The 22,630-nt window shown below is 39.5% G+C and overlaps 1 protein-coding gene across 1 annotated transcript in view; it reads left to right on the top strand.

Moving 5' to 3' along the window:
* Positions 1-22,630, top strand: part of PIP5K1B (phosphatidylinositol-4-phosphate 5-kinase type 1 beta) — a 347,555-nt gene that overhangs the window by 117,831 nt on the left and 207,094 nt on the right. The window contains exons 2-3 of the mRNA XM_070375799.1: positions 8,383-8,467; positions 12,571-12,639. Of these exons, the coding sequence (XP_070231900.1) occupies positions 12,571-12,639 (69 nt within the window). The 5' untranslated portion in view covers positions 8,383-8,467. The remainder of the gene's footprint in view (positions 1-8,382; positions 8,468-12,570; positions 12,640-22,630) is intronic.

Here is a 22,630-nt window from a genome sequence, read left to right as displayed (position 1 = left end):
ATTTTCTTGAAGAGATCTCTAGTCTTTCCCATTCTGTTGTTTTCCTCTGTTTTTTTTTTTTTTTTTTTGCATTGATCGCTGAGGAAGGCTTTCTTATCTCTTCTTGCTATTCTTTGGAACTCTGCATTCAGATGTTTATATCTTTCCTTTTCTCCTTTGCTTTTTGCTTCTCTTCTTTTCACAGCTATTTGTAAGGCCTCCCCAGACAGCCATTTTGCTTTTTTGCATTTCTTTTCCATGGGGATGGTCTTGATCCCTGTCTCCTGTACAATGTCACGAACCTCATTCCATAGTTCATCAGGCACTCTATCTGATCGAGTCCCTTAAATCTATTTCTCACTTCCACTGTATAATCATAAGGGATTTGATTTAGGTCATACCTGAATGGTCTAGTGGTTTTCCCTACTTTCTTCAATTTAAGTCTGAATTTGGCAATAAGGAGTTCATGGTCTGAGCCACAGTCAGCTCCTGGTCTTGTTTTTGCTGACTGTATAGAGCTTTTCCATTTTTGGCTGCAAAGAATATAATCAATCTGATTTCAGTGTTGACCATCTGGTGATGTCCATGTATAGAGTCTTCTCTTGTGTTGCTGGAAGAGGGTGTTATGATCAGTGCATTTTCTTGGCCAAACTCTATTAGTCTTTGCCCTGGTTCATTCCGTATTCCAAGGCCAAATTTGCCTGTTACTCCAGGTGTTTCTTGACTTCCTACTTTTGCATTCCAGTCCCCTATAATGAAAAGGACATCTTTTTTGGATGTTAGTTCTAAAAGGTCTTGTAGGTCTTCATAGAACCGTTCAACTTCAGCTTCTTCAGCGTTACTGGTTGGGGCATGGACTTGGATTACTGTGATATTGAATGGTTTGCCTTGGAAACGAACAGAGATCATTCTGTCGTTTTTGAGATTGCATCCAAGTACTGCATTTCGGACTCTCTTGTTGACCATGATGGCTACTCCATTTCTTCTGAGGGATTCCTGCCCACAGTAGTAGATATAATGGTCATCTGAGTTAAATTCACCCATTCCAGTCCATTTCAGTTCGCTGATTCCTAGAATGTCGACATTCACTCTTGCCATCTCTTGTTTGACCACTTCTAATTTGCCTTGATTCATGGACCTGACATTCCAGGTTCCTATGCAATATTGCTCTTTACAACATCGGACCTTGCTTCTATCACCAGTCACATCCACACCTGGGTATTGTTTTTGCTTTGGCTCCATCCCTTCATTCTTTCTGGAGTTATTTCTCCACTGATCTCCAGTAGCATATTGGGCACCTACTGACCTGGGGAGTTCCTCTTTCAGTATCCTATCATTTTGCCTTTTCATACTGTTCATGGGGTTCTGAAGGCAAGAATACTGAAGTGGTTTGCCATTCCCTTCTCCAGTGGACCACATTCTTATATTCAAGAATACTTTTAGCCTAAGTGACTTTAATATGATTTTTTAAAAGAGTGAAAATAAACTAAGCAGTGTATCTAAGAAATTCTTAAAAAGCCTGAAGAAGATATTATTAATAGTAAAATTTTAAATTAATGGAAGTGGCCACAAAAAACAAACAATAGAAAAGAGAAGTCTGACTAAAAAATACATATTCATGACATATATATACAATATATAATACATCTATATTTTTGAATACATTCACACACATACACTCTATCAGGAATAAAGAAGAAGACATTAAAAGAATTCAATAACAATATTATGTTTAACTATATGACAATAAATTTTACAATCTAAAGGAAATTGATTATTTTTCCAACAGAATATAAATTATAGAAATTTGGTTCAAAGAAAGGTTATAAATTTCAAGAAATGAATAATCCAAAAAACTGAGTGCACATAGAAAGCCTTTCAATTTTATGAAAGTATTCATTTTTTATTAACAAAACCTGATAAAGATGGAAGAAAAACCATTCAATTTCAATTATAAAAATATCCTTTTTAAAATAGTAGCAAATCAAATCCAAGTTAGAGTTTTTCTAGAAATATATAATTTTTCATTGTGAAATTTCTCAATGTTTTATATGTCATAGCAGAATAAAAGATAACGACTATTTCAACTGATGTTGAACATGCACTTGATGTAATTCAGTAGACATTCCTAATAAAAAGTAAAGTAAAGGGGAATATAGCAGAAGGAAGCTACCATGCTACCAAGCAAACAAAAACATTATGGAGGACAGTGACTACTGCAGGGTTATATTATAAATATCAAGCACTACTGCTGTTAACCACTATTATTCAGTGTTTTCTTAAAGAAGTACAGTGAATGCAATAAGAAAAGAAATAGAAATAAGATGTGTAAATATTGCACGTGATGAAACTGAGACTCTACTTAAAATCTTTTTTTTTTTTTTTTATGAGACTCTACTTAAAATCTTTTAAAATTCTGTAAGAGGATTTGGTAAAATGACTAGGTGAAAGATAATAGATGAAACCCAATCATTTTCTTTCTGTGAATTAATAACTGGTTAGAAATACAAATAGAAAAATTTAAATTGTCACCCTATTTAAAAGCGTGACAAGCTAAAATATCTGGGGATGAATTTAGTAAGATGTAAGACAAATACAAAAATATGGATGTAGTAAAAGATATAAAATAACATTTGAAGACAGAACTGGACCATGTTTTTGAATAAGAAAACTTAAAAATTCGGGAGGAGGGTTCAGGATGGGGAGCACATGTATACCTGTGATGGATTCATTTTGATATTTGGCAAAACTAATACAATTATGTAAAGTTTAAAAATAAAATAAAATTTAAAAAAATTCCTAAAATATTAGTGCTTCCAAAATTAGTATATAAATTTAATATAACTCTGGTCAGAATGCCAAGTTGATAGGGAGTGAATGGCGTGGGCATGTTTTCACGTCAAGCAATGTGATTTTAAAGTCCATATAAAAATATAAACTTGGAAGAAAAATAGTATGGGAACTTGTAGCAGCAGATATCACAAGCATGCTGTCTTATTACTGCATTTAAGACAACATGTTAGCTTAGAAATGTCAAAAAGCCTTTGACTCAGAGAGTCCAGAAATATATTAAAGTATATAGGAAAACTTAATATTTGCTAAAGGAGGCATGTCTTTCCAGTGAGAAGATAGGTTATAAAGTAAAGGATGCTGGGCAAATTAGCTACCCATCTGGAAGAAGATGAGGTTAGTTAGATTCCATTTGAAGTGAGGATCAAATGTTAAAAATGAACTGTAAAGATGTTTAATGAAAATATAGGAGAATACATGTTATACATGTAGTATAACACCAGACTTGGAAACCTCTCTCAAGTAAGACAGTAAATCCATAGTCCATATAGGAAAAATGAGTAGATTTTACTATGTAAATATTTAAAATGTCTACCTGACAAGACACCATAAACAGAAACAAAAGATGAACAACACCTGCAGCTCATGAGACAGAGTTAATGTTTAATATACCAGGAGATCTTACAGATTATAAAAGAAAAGTATAAAAGCACGGTATAAAGATAAGCAAAGGACGTGAACTGAAAATGGAAATCATCAGTAAACCTGTGAAGAGAATAGGCCTTGTTAGTGGTGTGTGTACTAAATCACCTTAGTCGTGTCTGACTCTTTGCAACCCTATGGACTGCAGCCCACCAGACTCCTCTGTCCATGGGATTCTCCAGACATGAATACTGGAGTAAGTTGCCATCCCCTCCTCCAGGGGATCTTCCCAAGCCAGAGATCGAACCCATGTCTCTTATGTCTCCTGCATTGGCAGGCAGATTCCTTACCACTAGCACCAAATCAACAAAGCCAAAAGCTGGTTCTTTGAAAGGATAAATAAAATTGACAAACCATTAGCCAGACTCATCAAGAAACAAAGGGAGAAAAATCAAATCAATAAAATTAGAAATGAAAATGGAGAGATCACAACCAACAACACAGAAATACAAAGGATCATAAGAGACTACTATCAGCAATTATATGGCAATAAAATGGACAATGTGGAAGAAATGGACAAATTCTTAGAAAAGTGCAACTTTCCAAAACTGGACAAGAAAGAAATAGAAAATCTTAACAGACCCATCACAAGCACGGAGATTGAAACTGTAATCAGAAATCTTCCAGCAAACAAAAGCCCAGGTCCAGACGGCTTCACAGCTAAATTCTACCAAAAATTTAGAGAAGAGCTAACACCTATCCTACTCAAACTCTTCCAGAAAATTGCACAGGAAGGTAAACTTCCAAACTCATTCTATGAGGCCACCATCACCCTAATACCAAAACCTGACAAAGATGCCACAAAAAAAGAAAACTACAGGCCAATATCACTGATGAACATAGATGCAAAAATCCTTAACAAAATTCTAGCAATCAGAATCCAACAACACATTAAAAAGATCATACACCATGATGACCAAGTGAGCTTTATCCCAGGGATGCAAAGATTCTTCAATATCCGCAAATCAATCAGTGTAATATACCACATTAACAAATTGAAAAATAAAAACCATATGATTATCTCAATAGATGCAGAGAAAGCCTTTGACAAATTCAACATCCATTTATGATAAAAACTCTCCAGAAAGCAGGAATAGGAGGAACATACCTCAACATAATAAAAGCTGTATATGACAAACCGACAGCAAACATTATCCTCAATGGTGAAAAATTGAAAGCATTTCCTCTAAAGTCAGGAACAAGACAAGGGTGCCCACTTTCACCATTACTATTCAACATAGTTTTGGAAGTTTTGGCCACAACAATCAGAGCAGAAAAAGAAATAAAAGGAATCCAAATTGGAAAAGAAGAAGTAAAACTCTCACTGTTTGCAGATGACATGATCCTCTACATAGAAAACCCTAAAGACTCCACCAGAAAATTACTAGAGCTAATCAATGAATATAGTAAAGTTGCAGGATATAAAATCAACACAGAAATCCCTTGCATTCCTATACACTAATAATGAGAAAATAGACAAGGAAACAATTCCATTCACCATTGCAACAAAAAGAACAAAATACTTAGGAATATATCTACCTAAAGAAATGACCTATATATAGAAAACTATAAAACACTGGTGAAAAAATCAAAGAGGACACTAATAGATGGAGAAATATACCATGTTCATGGATTGGAAGAATCAATATAGTGAAAATGAGTATACTACCCAAAGCAATTTATAGATTCAATGCAATCCCTATCAAGCTACCAATGGTATTCTTCACAGAGCTAGAACAAATAATTTCACAATTTGTATGGAAATACAAAAAACCTCGAATAGCCAAAGCTGTCTTGAGAAAGAAGAATGGAACTGGAGGAATCAACCTGCCTGACTTCAGGCTCTACTACAAGGCCACAGTCATCAAGACACTATGGTACTGGCACAAAGACAGAAATATAGATCAATGGAACAAAATAGAAATCCCAGAGATAAATCCACGCACATATGGACACCTTATCTTTGACAAAGGAGGCAAGAATATACAATGGATTCAAGACAATCTCTTTAACAAGTGGTGCTGGGAAAACTGGTCAACCACTTGTAAAAGAATGAAACTAGAGCACTTTCTAACACCATACACAAAAATAAACTCAAAATGGATTCAAGATCTAAACGTAAGACCAGAAGCTATAAAACTCATAGAGGAGAACATAGGCAAAACACTCTCCGACATACATCACAGCAGGATCCTCTATGACCCACCTCCCAGAATATTGGAAATAAAAGCAAAAATAAACAAATGGGGCCTAATTAAACTTAAAAGCTTCTGCACAACAAAGGAAACTATAAGCAAGGTGAAAAGGCAGCCTTCAGAATGGGAGAAAATAATAGCAAATGAAGCAACAGACAAACAACTAATCTCAAAAATATACAAGCAACTCCTACAGCTCAATTCCAGAAAAATGAATGACCCAATCAAAAAAATGGGCCAAAGAACTAAATAGACATTCTCCAAAGAAGACATACAGATGGCTAACAAACACATGAAAAGATGCTCAACATCACTCATTATTAGAGAAATGCAAATCAAAACCACTATGAGGTACCATTTCACGCCAGTCAGAATGGCTGAGATCCAAAAGTCTACAAGCAATAAATGCTGGAGAGGGTGTGGAGAAAAGGGAACCCTCTTACACTGTTGGTGGGAATGCAAACTAGTACAGCCACTGTGGAGAACAGTGTGGAGATTCCTTAAAAAACTGGAAATAGAACTGCCTTATGATCCAGCAATCCCACCGCTGGGCATACACACTGAGGAAACCAGAAGGGAAAGAGACACGTGTACCCCAGTGTTCATCGCAGCACTGTTTATAATAGCCAGGACATGGAAGCAACCTAGATGTCCATCAGCAGATGAATGGATAAGAAATCAGTGGTACATATACACAATGGAGTATTACTCAGCCATTAAAAAGAATACATTTGAATCAGTTCTAATGAGGTGGATGAAACTAGAACCTATTATACAGAGTGAAGTAAGCCAGAAAGAAAAACACCAATACAGTATACTAACGCATATATATGGAATTTAGAAAGATGGTAATGATAACCCTGTATACGAGACAGCAAAAGAGACGCTGATGTGTAGAACAGTCTTTTGGAGTCTGTGGGAGAGGGAGAGGGTGGGATGATTTGGGAGAATGGCATTGAAATATGTATAATATCATATATGAAATGAGTCGCCAGTCCAGGTTTGATGCATGATACTGGATGCTTGGGGCTGGTGCACTGGAACGACCCAGAGGGATGGTATGGGGAGGGAGGAGGGAGGCGGGTTCAGGATGGGGAATACATGTATACCTGTGGCCCAACATTGTAAAGTTAAATAAAATAAAATTAAAAAAAAAAAAAAATGACTGAGGTGTCATTCTCTGCCCATCAAATTGGCAAACATTTTAAACATGGCAAACATCCAGTGCTGATAAGTATGTCAATAAGCAGATACTCATGCATCATGGAACTGATTTGCTTCACACTTTTTATACAAAGGAATGTAACAAAGACCCTTCAAATACTTAATGCACTTATCAAGTTGGGATTGATTGCCAGAATTCTTTCCCACAGAAATAAAAGCACTAGAACATTAAAGGTGTTTATGTAAGTTTGTTTATTCCTTCTTTGGCTACAGTAGCCCATCCTGGAAACAGTCTGAATGTTTTCCCATAAGGGAGTGTTTGCTTCAATGATGGTACATCCATTTTGTGGAAACAATGCAGTTATTTGTAAATGCGATAAATATGTAATATAGACTTGAAGAAATATATTTAAAATGCCAATAAAAGTAAATGGCTGAAATAAGTGTCTGTGTGTGTATGTATAGGACAGGGAAGATTTGGGGAGGATAGTCAACAAACTGTTCCCATTGATTAACTCATTGGAGAGACACTGGTGGAATCTTATTCACTTTTACTTTCTGTGTGTGAGGTGCTCAGTCCTGTCTGACTCTCTGTGACCCCATGGACTGCAGCCCACCAGGCTCCTCTGTCCTGGAGTGAGTTGCCATTCCCTTCTCCAGGGGATCCTCTTGACCCAGGGATTGAACTCAGGTCTCCTGCATGGCAGGTGGATGCTTCACCATCTGAGCCACCAGGGAAGCCCATTTTTATTTGAAACTCTATTTTTAAAATTGGTTACCATGAGCAAGTATCTCTTTTGTATAAAAACATAGCAAGAGAAAAGGTTTGTTGAACTATCCTTTGAAGTTGTATTATTGAAACAACCCTGATGAAAATCACATGACTTATCACAGGGATAATAGTGAAAAATTATCCACACGTCATATGGGGTCTCTTTATTCCACAGGAGAAATGTTCACTCCAGCCTCAATCCCCAGTGTGGTTCATTTGAGCAACTGCCTTGTTTTTATCTTATGAGCATTGGGCATTTATGAAACTGATTATGTCTTCCTCTGCTATGACCACTAGGAATCTCAGAGTCCACTGGAGACTGACCAGGGTATTCAATGACTATACAGGATTACGTAGTGCACATTCTTTGTACAGCCCATACTGCTGGCACCACCTTGTTCCTCACCTTTATCTTCCCTTTATTTATGCACACATTGCTTCCTTTGTTTTAATTTTGAGTGAGTGAGTGAAAAGTTGCTCAGTCATGTCCGACTCTTCGGGGTCCCACGTAGCCTGCCAGGCTCTTCTGTCCATGGAATTCTCCAGGCAGGAATACTGGAGTGGGTAGCCTTTCACTTCTCCAGGGATCTTACCAACCCAGGGTTCAAACCCAGGTCTCCCGCATTGCAGGAGGCTTCTTTACCGTCTGAGTCACCAGGGAAGCCCCTTGCTGACTACAGTGTGTGTGTATATATATAACCCTGTGGCCATCTCTTAACCTTTCTGGGAGCTGAAAGAGAGGTATGAATAAATAATGACCAGTGATTTCTATTTTAACAGAAACCTGGGAAGGGAAACAGGCTCAACAATGAATAGGCCACTCAGCACAACCAACTACAGATGACTGGCCATTTCATTTACAAAGGTAAGGAAGTACAGTCTATATTTTAATTATTTCCAGTGGATTCATTGTGTTTAAAAATACTGTAAATCATGTATCTAGTTCATGGCCTTTAACGTTGACATTATCAGATTAAAAACAGAAAATAAGCAAATAGGAAGAGGAAATTTTGTGGATGTTGTTATGCTGAAAGGGTCAGAACCCAGGAGATGTGGTCTCTGCTGTTAATTACTGTGCGTGGTTAAATATCTGACAAGTGTTAATGTTTTCATTACTTTTAAATATAGCAGTGCTTACTGCAGAATACTTGGAGAATATAGCAAAAAATTAACATGAAAACACAAAGCATTCACAATCTCATCATCTATAGATACTTACCAGTACTTCTGTGAATGTCTTTCCTCCTTCCTTGTACACATATGTAAAAATATATATGATTATAAAGTTTTTAAAAACTATTTTTAATCCATACTTACCTTGGCTTCCATAGTTATTATATGTGATGTACCTTAACTAGTGCAGAATGTTGCAAGTCTAGACAGTAATTATCACATGCATGCTAAGTCGCTTCAGTTGTGTCCGACTCTTTGCAACCCTAGGACTATAGCCCACCAGGCTCCTCTGTCCATGGGATTCTCCAGGCAAGAATACTGAAATGGGTTGCCATGCCCTCCTCTAGGGGATCTTCCCAACCTAGGGATTGAACCCACTTCTCCTGAGTCTTGGCAGGTGGATTCTTTTACCACTGAGACACCTGGGAAGCTCCAGTAATTATCACTGTGACCATTTTAATAGCCATTTACAGTTAACCAGGGCATCCCCAAGCATCTCATTTGCCTCTCCTACATGGATATCCTGGTGAATAGGTCCACGTGGGCTTTGTTAAACATCATCCTACAGGGGGAAACGGAGAAGGCAATGGCACCCCACTCCAGTACTCTTGCCTGGAAAATCCCATGGACAGAGGAACCTGGAAGGCTGCAGTCCATGGGGTCGCTGAGGGTCGGACACGACTGAGGGACTTCACTTTCACTTTTCACTTTCATGCACTGGAGAAAGAAATGGCAACCCACTCCAGTGTTCTTGCCTGGAGAGTCCCAGGGACGGAGGAGCCTGGTGGGCTGCCGTCTGTGGGGTCGCACAGAGTCGGACACGAGTGAAGTGACGTAGCAGCAGCAGGAACAGGGGGGAAAACAAAAAACCTTTGAACCCAGGTGATATCTCATGGCCTCCCTTTAACATTATTATCTCTTTTGTGCTGCCTAAAGGGAATTGTTTACAAAATACTAAAAACCATCTAATTATCTGTCCTTCATTTATGTCATTTGTCAACCCCTCATTAAGGTTGTATTTTCAAGCCCCTTCAACTATACTCTTGAAGTTTTTCAGTTTTAATAGCTACAAAGGCTTAGATAAAGTGAAATTACTGAAATGGCATTCTTTACGGAGATCTTCATTCTCTGGGCTCTATTAAACAGTTGAAGATTAAAGAAAATCCTACTCTTACTTATTAGTAGTAGTGTGTACTAAATTACACTAACATACCCTAATATAAAAATTGGGATCAAATATTTGATTACTCCCTGTTTATTCTTAAAGTGATTATGTAATTTGAGCTTTCAAGAGGGATGATACAGGATCGGGTTTGGTTTTTACCCTGAGCCTGATATTATAAAACATATCAGATATTCGAATTCTGCTGCTAAGTCGCTTCAGTCGTGTCTGACTCTGTGCGACCCCATAGATGGCAGCCCACCAGGCTCCCCCGTCCCTGGGATTCTCCAGGCAAGAACACTGGAGTGGGTTGCCATTTCCTTCTCCAATGCATGAAAGTGAAAAGTGAAAGTGAAGTCGCTCAGTCATGTCCGACTCTTAGTGACCCCATGGACTGCAGCCTTCCAGGCTCCTCCGTTCATGGGATTTTCCAGGCAAGAGTACTGGAGTGGGGTGCCATTGCCTTCTCCAATGAAGAGACTAGAAAAGTCAATTATTCGTTTAATAAATTAAGCACATAGAGAGTGGGAAGCAGTAGTGTATGAAACATCTGTCCTTGAAAACTTTATATTCTAATATGGACAGATTAAATGGAACTGAAAGTTTATCTAAGAGAATGCTTGGATTGGTAGGCAGTCATAGGTCTGGTGAGATTGGCTTGCCATGGCCCATTCTTCCATTTTCTTGGATGGTTTTTAGTCACATCCAGCTCATGGCAGTCATTTTGTTCCAGTATAGCGAAATGGCTGGCAGGTTCTTAGGCTTCACCCACACTGTTTATTAAAAGCCCAGGATTTAAAATGTGCTTCAGAGGCTTGTGAGAAAGTCAGAAGTTTCTCCTCCATGGTGTATAGAATGCTCTTCATTGCAATTTAAGATGTGGCCCTTAAATATCATGGCTCCCTGATTATGTCCTTACCCTTATTTACCACATAAGTAACTGACTTTAAGAAGTCAGATGAATTAGAATATACAAAAATCTTATTATTAAAAGATTAGAGGAACACATGTTTAAATATCTGATACCTCACAATGAAAAAGTTTTTATATAAAAGCATTGGAATAAATCACAAAGATAGTCAATAGTTTTAAGTATAAAAATATAAAACTTCTCCATGTTGTAATTATAAACCAAATTAAAAGAAAGGAGCATGGAAGATACTAATAATATGCTGTAAACAGCTTAATAACCTTAATACATTAAAAACCAATAAGGAAACCACTAATATTACTGACCATAATAGGTAAAAAATCAGTACCTAAGACACTAAACACCAATAGATTAGTGAACAAAATAATAGAAAAGCTGAAAGGAGAAATACAGAGAGCTTAAAAAAAAAAAGACATATAAACAATGTTAACCTTCACTAACAATTTTCAAAGAGGCAAATTAAAATCAGGAGGTACTTTCTTTTACCTGTCAAATTAGCAAAGATAGTTAAAATGATGATGCTATGCTATGCTATGCTAAGTCACTTCAGTCGTGTCCGACTCTGTGCGACCCCATAGACGGCAGCCCACCAGGCTCCCCCATCCCTGGGATTCTCCAGGCAAGAACACTGGAGTGGGTTGCCATTTCCTTCTCCAATACGTGAAGGTGAAAAGTGAAAGTGGTCGTTGCTAAGCGTGTAATGAAACCAGCTCCCACTCACTGCTGATAGTGTGAATGGGTGTATTCTTCTAGGAAAGAAATTTAGCAATATGTGATAAGAGCTTTCAATTTTTTTAATGACCTAGTAATTCTAGGAAACTAGTTCAATAAAACATTGAAGTTGGACAAAGATAGAAGCACAAAATCATTACTATTACATTATTTGTAGAAACAAAACCCCTGAACCACATCAACTGTTCTTCAATATTGGCATTGTTAACTAAAGTATTAACACACATTTATGTTAAGGAAATGGCAACCTGCTCCAGTGTTCTTGCCTGGAGAATCCCGGGGACAGCGGAGCCTGGTGGGCTGCCTTCTATGGGGTCGCACAGAGTTGGACACAACTGAAGCGACTTAGCAGCAGCACAGCATGTTCACACAGTGGTGTCTCTTGCAACTAGTAAAAATTATTCTTACAATGAGGTTTTTATATTCAAATGGGAAAATGCTCATTACATAAATGTTCAGTGAGAAATGCTCGATTAAGATGGTATCATATTTTTCATATGAAAGTACATGGAACAAAAGGGGGAAACAAATATACCAAAACGTGAGTAGTAGAGTTGCCCAAGGGCAGTAGAACTGAGTAATTGTTTTGGTGTGATTCATATTTTTTTGGTACTTTCCAGATATTTTTACAGGAGACATATAATAACCAGAAGAAAAGGGTTTAAGAGTTTGTAGAAAGAAACTTATACACATAATCTGGGCTTGGACTTCCATGGCACCTTTCTTAGAGCATATGGAGTAAAGTATGCTACCAAAATGATTTATAAGTAAAGCGTTATTTTGGAAAGATTGGGGAACACAGAATTTTTTTTCTTAGTATTTTAAGAAATTTCTTCCTTTTTTAGAGACCACAGCCGTAACAACAAAAATGTAATTAACCGAAACAGATTCTCTAGGTAACAATATTATTAGCCTATTGTATTTCAGTGTAGAACTTCTGAATTCAAATAGGTCCACTTCTTTCTTACAGATGTCGTCTGCTGCTGAGAATGGAGACACAGCACCTGGGAAGCAAAACGAAGAGAAAACCTATAAAAAGGTGAATGAGTGTGTTGTTTTCTCTTTTTCAGCTCAGAAAGAGGAACTGTTTTATTGCTTAGAATGCTAATATTGCCATAAGTCTTTGCTTCCTCCAAAGCATTTGTATGGAAGTTACTGCCTTAGCTTCCTGTTTCTGTAACAAATGACCAGAAAGTTAGCGGCTTCAACAACATAAATGTATTATCTTACAGTTCTGTAGGTCACCAGTCTGACATAGGTCTCACTGGGTCGAGAGCCAGGTGTCCACAGGACTGCCTTCCTTTCTGGAGGCTCCAGGGAAGAATTCATTTTCTTGTCGTTTCCAGCTGCTTGAGGTTGCTGGTGTTCTCCGAGTCATGATTTCCTTCGCAGCCAGGAAAGGCCAATTGAGTCTTTATCAGGCCCTATCATTCTGACACTTTTTAAAAGTCTTCATTGAATTTGTTACAACATTGCTTCTATTTTATGTTTTGCTTTTGGGGGAGCTGCCAAGGCGTATGGGATCCTAGCTCTCTGAGTATGGATTGAACCTGCACCCCCTGCATTAGAAGATAAGTCTTAACCTCTGGACTGCCAGGAAAGTTCCAGTTCTGATACTTTAAATCAAAAGTCCCTAACTTGCGGGATCTAACGCCTGATGATCTGAGGTAGAACTAATGTAATAATAATAGAAATGAAGTGCACGATAAATATAATGCTCTTGATGGTAGTTTGCTCACTCAGTCATGCCATCCGACTCTTTGTGACCCTATGAACTGTAGCCTGCCAGGCTCTTCTGTCCAAGGGATTTTCCAGGCAAGAATACTGGTGTGGGTTGCCATGTCCCTCTCCAGGGGAACTTCCTGACCTAAGGATCAAACCCGGGACTCCTATATTGCAGGCAGTCTCTTGCATTGCAAGTGGATTCTTTTATCGACTAAGCCACCAAGGCAGCTGCTTTGCTTGAGTTATCCTGAAATCACCCCCTCACCCACCCAGTTCTTCGAGAAAATTGCTTGCACAAAGCCAGTACCTGGTACCAAAAAGGTTCGGAACCACTGCTGTAAAGGATGCCTGTGATTATATTGAGTCCCCCTGGATAATCCAGAATACTCCCTTTATTTTAAAGTCATCTGATTAGGAACCTTAATTTCCTCACTGCCCTTAGTCCTTGTTGTCATGTAATGTAGTGTATCCACAGATCCCAAGAATTTGGATGTGGACATCTCAGGGTGGCGGTGGGGGACATTTTTCTGCCCACCACAGTTACTGTGATAGAATATCAACAGAAGGGAGTTACTTGAAAACCCTTCCTAAGAAGAAGGTCCTATGTGTGTGAAATGTTCTGTGTCTACCGTAAGAATCTTTTAATTGACTTGCTACTTATCACCAAAATTTTAAACATTTTCCACCCTTAAAAAAGATTTTTAACATGAAATTTCATCACACCCCTTACTAAGCCTCTCAGATTACATGTCTTCAGCCCATTTCACAAAAATCTCTTTCCACACTTCCCAACATTCCTTGCCTGACTACTCTTTGACTTCAATAAATTCTTGGTTCCTGGCAACCAAGCTGATGTTCAGAAGCATTACTGGGTAATATACGTCCCCAAGCACCACTGTTCCTGATTTTAAATTGGCTATACATTTTACCTTTTAAAAGACCTTGCTCTCCTTCTCTCTTGGGAGTAGATGGTTTGTGTATCGTAGGTTTATTATACCTTAACATTTCCTTTTGCATTTTGCTCTGTAATGGATAGCTAGCAGGAAGTTCTGTCATAAAGTACATGAGCCATGTGATCTACCCATAGACTCAGGTCATGGAACTAACATGATATATTTCCTGTTCCATTTTCATGTGGAATAATATGTGCTTTTTCCTGGCATATCTTTTCTTCTGACTTTTCTACTCAGCCAAACCTAGACGTATCAACAGAGTGCCTGCCACCCAAAGTGGTGATGTGTATGGGGACTGCTACTGCTAAGTCGCTTCAGTCGTGTCCGACTCTGTGCGACCCCAGAGACGGCAGCCCACCAGGCTCCCCTGTCTCTGGGATTCTCCAGGCAAGAACACTGGAGTGGGTTGCCATTTCCTTCTCCAATGCATGAAAGTGAAAAGTCAAAGTGAAGTTGCTCAGTCGTGTCCGACTCCTGGCGACCCCATGGACTGCAGTCTACCAGGCTCCTCTGTCCATGGGATTTTCCAGGCAAGAGTACTGGAGTGGGGTGCCATTGCCTTCTCCAAAGAGTAGGGTAAATATTCACAAGCTCTCACATGTCATGTTGTAGCTTATAAAATTTGTAAATCTGAACAGAGACAGCAATACATTATTATTTATTTTTAAGCACAGGTAGAAAATGAAATCCTACCTGATATACCCAAGACTCTGTAAATTCGGTCAAACGTGAGACCAACACAGAGATGGTCAAACTGCGAGCTTGACATTGCTTGATCACTTTCAGGCAGTTTTCTCAGTCAGCATCAAGATGCACTGTGATTCTTGACTCTGTTCTGCTTTACAGGAGCTCTCTAGTGATGCGCAAGTGATAGAAGGAATGTGACCAAGCGATCTTGGAGTCTGCTAAATGTGTCTAGCCCAAGAAGTAGTAAAGTAGGTTTTCAATAATATTATAGGTATGATTCTATGATGAATGTCTCTAACAAGAAATTTGGCGCAGCATATTGGGAAGGTTATAAAAACTAAAAATCACATTGTAGGAAACTTGAGGACAAAAACAATGATGTATTTTCATGTGTGATGACATAACTTTTTAATGATCTCTGATTTTAAAAGGAAGATTAACAAGAGAAGAGGTGTTTAGCCTTTTTATAAGAAAAGCACCACAGCACAACACAATGCCTAGAACTATAGCCCTCAGTTAATATGCTGTTGATATACAAAGCAAGAAGAAGGGATCACATAGAGAAAAAGTGTTGCTTTGCTGACAGGTAATGGCTCAGCTAAACTATTCAATTTAGTTCTTCTCCATTAAGCAAAAGGTCTTTAAACTCGAGGTGTTAATGGTGGACTTAGAAGAGTTGATAGCAGGAGTTACATTAGCTGCCGGAGATGTGTTTGTCTCTAGGCCCAGTTAAACCATTTCCCAGATAAAAGAACTTGAAGCTAGAATAGGGAAACCACTGAGTGAACTTTGAAAAATTAGGAGACTGGAAGACTTACCGAAAGTCAGGAGATGAGCAAATACCATCCCTGGTTTCAAAAATGAGGGAAACCATTTTGGAGACCAGACGTGAAACTGTTCCTCAGCGTAATTTGAGCATGGATTAGTATAGTTATGTACATTTAGAGAAGAAACACGTGTCTTTTACAAAGCTGCAGAGGTTCATAAAGATGGAGTTTATGTTAAATTAACTGCACTTCCTGTTATGAAAGAATCATTAAATTGGTTGCAGATAAGGAGAATTCTCTAGTTTAATGAATCTTGATTTAAAGATAGCTGGCATATTCTTGTTGCATCCTTTCAGACAAGGTGGAAAACTATGGATAAAGTATTATAATTAGTAGGTTGTACCTTGTTAGACTAATGTTCCCAAAGAGTAGAAGTTTTATTCCTTATTCACTTAGTCTTTACCGACAAGAGGCATAAGCTGTCCCTGTGTAGCTTCATATTTTTACCCGTGACCTTCATGAAGACATCGAATTTATACTCTGCAAATGTGCAGATGACAGAAAGCTGGGAGTAATAGCAGACTAGATTGGTGTCATCAAACCCACTATACATTTCATAACTATTGCCCTTTTTATAAATACCTTAAAATTAAATTTCTTTCCCAGTCTTGAAACCTTGACCATGGGGTATGCTCTTTTAAATGACCCATTGGATTTTGCCTGTGACTGACACCAGTCCAGGTTAAGAACACCCTTATCTTGGGTGCTAGGTGTGAGAAGAATATCAAAAGAGTTTATAAGGGTGGGAGCACCAAGACATGAAAACAATTTTAAAACACAGTAGTCTGTAACAAAGGTTCAAAAGAGGAGAAATCGATGTAGGGTTAGAGTTAATGAGAGGGTTTAGGTTTTCTGTATCAAGATTCATTGGGCAGCTGCCAGCAACACTCAGCATCATAAGTGCTGTGATGTCCACGTGTTTTTAGGGAACACTCAGAGTTCATGGAACACGGGTATGCTCTCTGAGTCTCAATTATTTTCATGTGACTATTTAGGCTGACTACTTTTTGTTCCTACGGTTGACCATTTCTCTAATCCATTATCAGTTCCTGGCAAGCCCAGGAAGAATAGTTAAAATCAGTTGGGAAGGTTAATGTCTTTAGCTAATGACTGAGATAAGAATTTTGATTTTAGCTGCTTAAACATGTTGCCCATGAAAACAGATATTAAGAGCTGCCTGGCTTTATTAAGGAGTGTGGTGTTTCTGTTCTCAGTTCATTTATTCGGTATCTTCTGCAAGAATTGTAAATGCACAGGCCTCAGGGGCCAGGTAGATAATAAGGGAATAAAACAAGCAGAGAGAACGTGGTAAACAAGAGAATACATTCCTTTTATAAAGGGGACAGATGGCCTTAAGCACTAGCTAATAAACCTTTGTGTGAGGCCTTACCCAGGGTTGCCAGATAACTGATTTTTCACGAAATAAAGAATGTGGATTCTGATGTAAAACTCCTAATTGTTGAAAGATTGGCAACTGATTCAAAATTATTCAAAATTACACTCAGGAAGTCTGTACACGGTGGAAGATAACAAAGACTCTGACCCTTTCCCTGAATGATTTTCCCTTTAAAAACCTTCATTTAAAATAAAATTAAAAAAAAAAAAAAAACAAAAAAAAAACCTTCATGGTCTGGCAGAATTTCGCAGCTGGTTTCTGGACAGGAATCCACTGTTTCCCCAGGTGCTAGTCTCCTAAATAAAGCAAACTTTCTGTTTCTACCAAAAAAAAAAAAAAAAGCCCCCCCAAAACAAAACAAAGAAAACCACTTTGAAAAAAGCAACAAACTGTATCAATTGTATCTTGTCCTCACATGGGGGCCAGTTTGCAATCTCCGCACTGTTTGGGTAAGGAGGTGAGATAGGAGAGAAAGATGTAAAAGAAATGCATATAAGGCCCGGTCCCTTCTTCCTATATCCGTACAATTTATTTAAGAGAAAAGAAATAGGAGACCCACATGAAAAAAATAAGTCAAATTGATATGAAGTGCCAATACAAGTGGCGTTTTACTTAATCCTCTAGCAAATCCTGACAAGCACAAAGCTCATTACAGTCTTCTGGGGAAATGTCCTTTTTTTGGACTTGTTTGTTAGCAGAACATTTTGCTGGGATAACAGTTTCTTAGATGCCTCATTGCTTTTTGTCATGGCAGAAAATCCCACTCGTTCAGGGACTAAGTGTTGATTGATCTACTCGTTTGTCTCAGTGACGGGGAATCGAATAGGCACAGGCACAGAATTATCGGGGGTGAACGTAATTTGTTGGAGGGACAGGAGTCTGGTCTAAACAAAGCTAAGTGTCATTGTTTGGAGAAAGCAGAGGAAATTTTGAAAGTGTGGCCTGGCTGTACGTGACTGCTAGCTTTGAGTGCTGGTTGGAGGCCTTTGGATTTCATATTCTGAGCCAGCACCATCCATTAGAACTTTTGGTGGTGATGGAAATGTTCTATGATCTGTATTAATACAATAATTACAAGCTGTATGTGGCTGTTGGACTTTTGAAATGTGACCCATGTGTTTGAGGAAGGAATTTTTTAAATTTTAGTTAAATAAACACATGTGGCTAACGGCTACCATATTAGATAGCACAATTCTAGGCAGTGAGGTACCGTGACATTGGTTTGGTGGTTAGTGACATGATGAAATGACAGTACAAATTACAATGAAGGTTGGCCTGAAAGTTTTCCATCATAGTAACTGATAGAAATTTTCTACCATTGGTGGAACTAGAGAAGTTTGAAGATGAGATTTATTTTTTTTTAACAATGTCATAAGGAAGGAAAGAAGGAAGCAGAAAGCAGGACATCAGTTCACTTTATGAGTGGTTTAAACTTGAATAAAATACTAATGCTGGAGGCCTGAGTTTTCTTTCTTTGGGATGTGAGGAAATTGCCCACATCTACTCCCACCCTTCCAAAACAAATATGTCATTGTGGCTCAGTGGCTTATCCCAGGTCACCTAGCAGTTCTTTATCAGGGACATGAAAAGTTCCAGCCATAGGATGTCCTAATTTTGTGACTTGTCCATCAGAATCAATCAGTGTTTCCAGGTTGGCTGGCTGTGGACAGGCATGGGAAATTTTTAGTGCTGCCATTTGCTTTTCTCCTCCTCTCACCTCTCCAGCCAAAAGTTGTCATTCCAGGCCTGACCCGCCCTCCTCTATTCCTCCTTCCATCCTGGGCCTGCCCACAACAGGGCCTCCTCCCCCCAGGAGATTCTGGTTTTGATGACTTCCACAGGCTGCTGTAGGTCTGGAGGGTCCATCTTTAACACCAGTACCTCGACTTCAGGTGATCTCTTCATCATGTTAACCAATTCCCACCAAGATGGGCACACTTAGTGAGACCACTCACAGTGACCTGGTAGGAAACTGACCACTCTAGCTATAAACAGGGTCCTTGAGCCAAACTCCCCAGGGTCTTTTTTTTCATTTTGGTTTTTAAGACCTAGGTTTTCATGTAAATCCATTGTCTCAGCCGGTGTCCCTCTCAGTGGAGGCAGGCAGGGACAGGTGGGAGGAGCCAGGCCTTCCTCGGTCCACACTGTTAGTGAAGATGTCCTTGATGACTTTTTTAAAATTAATTATTTATTTTAATTGGAGGCTAATTACTTTACAATATTGTAGTGGTTTTTGCCATACATTGATATGAATCAGCCATAGGTGTGCATGTGTCTCCCATCCTGAACCCCCCACCCATCCCATCCGTCAGGGTTGTGCCAGTGCACCAGCTTTGAGTGCCCTGTTTCATGCACTTGATGACTTTTGAAACATGAGTGAACTCATGACTCAGCAATACTTAGAACTAAGAGGAAATATTTATTTAAATACAAGCTCTTTTATAAAACATCCATGGGAAGATACACAGGCAGATGTCAACATCGCCTGCCTCTGGGGAGAACTGGGTGGTGGGAATCTTGGGTCGAAGGAAGCTTTTCTGTATGTACTTTTGATGCATATTTAACTTTGAACCATATAAATGTTTTGCTTATTCAAAAATTGAAAAAATAACATTTTGAGATGGGAAGAACGGAGAGCTGGCATGTGTCCCAGCACTAACTGCTCTTCTTCCCTTTAGCCTCCACTTCCAGAAATAAGACCTTTGCCTTCTGCCCTGATGGAGCTACACTCTATAGCTGAGCAGAGACAACCTTGTCTCTGTATTGAGCAGCCCTTGTCATCAGTAAACCTCCACTGGTCTATAGGAAGAGTGATCCTGTGGCATTCCGAGTGTTAGCGTTAATATAAGTTCATGTTCCCACACACAGTGAGGTGGAGTTTGGAGCAGAGAAAGGTTTATTACAGGGCCAGGCAAGGAGGCTCAGGCACTAAAAACTCTTGAGCTCCCTGAAGGGTTTTGGCAAAGCATTTCTGGGTTTTTTTTTATGACTTTATTTTTTTAATTGAAGGATAATTACTTTACAAAATTTTGGGGTTTTCTGTCACACATCAACAAGAATCAGCCACAGGTACATCCATGTCTCCTCCCTCCCGAACCTTCCTCCCACCTTCCTCCCCATCCCACCCTTCTAGATTGTCACAGAGCCCCTGTTTGGCAAAGCATTTTAAAAAGCCAGGCGAGAGAGCTGGAGAGTCACAGGATACCTGATCAGATTGTAAACAATTCTCTGATTGGCTGATGCTGAGGGAGCAGGGTGGTGTCATGGGGGTTACCTTCATCAGTCCTTAGACTCAAGGAGACCTGGGGCTGTTTGCTCATGGACATCAAGTAGTTAACATCTTCCATTTGGTGGGGCATTTTCACATCTATGAAACAACTCAGGAAATTTGCATCAAGGACCATTTTCTATGTACTTTAGAGAGGAGCTGAAGCAGAGCATGGGGAGGTGGGGGCGGAGGGGGAAGCCTGTCCTGGGAAGGCGCCATAGGGTCCTGCTAGGTTACGTTATTCCTAATCCACCTTACTCCACAACACCCTAAACCAGTGGTTCTCAACCAGTGACCCGGGAACAGTCAGCAATGTCTGGATGCATTTTGTTTGTCACAGTTGGAGGGTGGTGCTGTTGACATCGAGGAGGTAGAAGCCAGGATGCTGCTTCCTACTATGGCCAAAGCAGAGCTCACAGCAAAGAACTATTAAAATGTTAGTAGTGAGAAGGTTTTTCAACCAAACCCAACTGCCCTTTTAAGTGGAGGATAGATGTCAGTGACTGAGCACAGACTCATGGATATGAGTCCAGCTCTTTTAGATACTAGTATCATCTTGGGCTGCCCAGGTGACTCAGTGGTAAAGAATCTGCCTGCCAGTGCAAGAGACACAGGAGACGTGGGTTCAGTCTCTACGTTGGGAAGATCCCTTGGCAATGGCAACCCGCTCCAATATTCTTGCCTGGGAAATCCCATGAACAGAGGAGCTTGGCAGGCTACACCCCATGGGGTCGTAAAGAGTTGGATATGACTGAGCATGCACACACTGTATCATCTTAGGCACTTTCCCTAATTGATCTGAATCTTAATTTTTCTCACTGATGAAATGTACTTAATACCTGCCTTTACCAGCTCACAGCACTGTGAGAATCAAATGATTTAACAATGTGAACAAGTCCTGGGAAAAATGGAATGCCAAAGAGTGAAGTCTCTGTTGAATTAGCAAAAGCAGGATCTCTCAGCCTCTGGTTTCTAATCAGATTAGTTCTGTTAGAACTGAGCATGGCAGGCAGTGCAACTACCTCCCCCCAGTGCTGGGCTCAGGGGGAGAAGTGTCACTTAACATTCTCGAGCTGGCCCTGGTCTGGCCTGGGCATCAGAGAGTAGATGGAGCTGAAAGAAGACAGTCTTTCCTTCCCAACAGCAGGGGTTTCAGAAATAAGAGAGAAAGATGTGCTTCTAGTGGTGGGCTTCCTTGGCACTTTTTAAATTAAGCAACAAGGAAATGAGCTGCCCCATTCAGAGAGGGGGAGTTCTTCTAATCTCATTCGGTGTAGAAGCATGTATTATCGTCTACCATTGCCATCCACCCCTTTGTACAGATCTTCCCTCCAAGTCTGTCAGCTTTCATAGAGGATCACCTGCCCTTCTGACTTGTTTCTGGAAAAGTCCTCAAGCAAGTGATTTGAAATCTTCCTTGATGACTTTCAAGCAAGATGTGGCAGGTAATTAAGCAAAAACAATCTGAAACTTCTAAATAGGAGAAGCCCCCCTATCCTACCCCAGGGTGATTACCTTAGCTGTTCATTCCTAAGTGACCTCTTTTAGCACTCATATGGCCCTGATCCTGTTTGTTAAGTTACCCAGGTTTGTTATGCTTCTGCATCCTGGTTAATCATGGAAACTCCCCCAAACTCTGACTCCAGGGGATAATAGGCTACACCCAAACTTACTGCACAGCTTCCTTCCAGGGCAACAAGAAACACTGCATTGTTACATTTGGTGTTCATGGCAGGCTGGGAGGCTGGAGTTTCCAGTGTTTCTACAGCCAGTTGGGCCATCTGAGCTGGAGCTCCTGCTCCCAGGGCACAAGGGCACTTTTGTTTTCAAGTTAAAAGGGTTAATATCTACAGGCCATCTGCATGCCTCCCTGCACAGCTTGGCCAATGGGGTTCTGGTCTGGTCAGCCAGCCTGTGTCCCAGTGCTCAGGGCTTAACCATTTTTATCACTACCACCTCACTTCCCTCTCCTCGTGTGCTTAAGGATTTTTAAAGGTAGCTCTTAAGATACTGCATAAGATCATAGAATTTTAAAATTCTGAAATTCTTCATTCTAAATTCCAAAAATGATAGGCAATGTGTGTTAGGTTCGAGGTGTTTAACTACTTAACAGATGCTGGTAGGACATATGCCATGTGCTTATTCAGGACTTTTAATATCTGATGACATTAGGA

The sequence above is a fragment of the Bos mutus genome, chromosome 8 (genome assembly GCF_027580195.1).
Source record: "Bos mutus isolate GX-2022 chromosome 8, NWIPB_WYAK_1.1, whole genome shotgun sequence".
Classification (NCBI taxonomy): domain Eukaryota; kingdom Metazoa; phylum Chordata; class Mammalia; order Artiodactyla; family Bovidae; genus Bos; species Bos mutus.
This window is presented reverse-complemented; position numbering and strand designations above follow the sequence as displayed.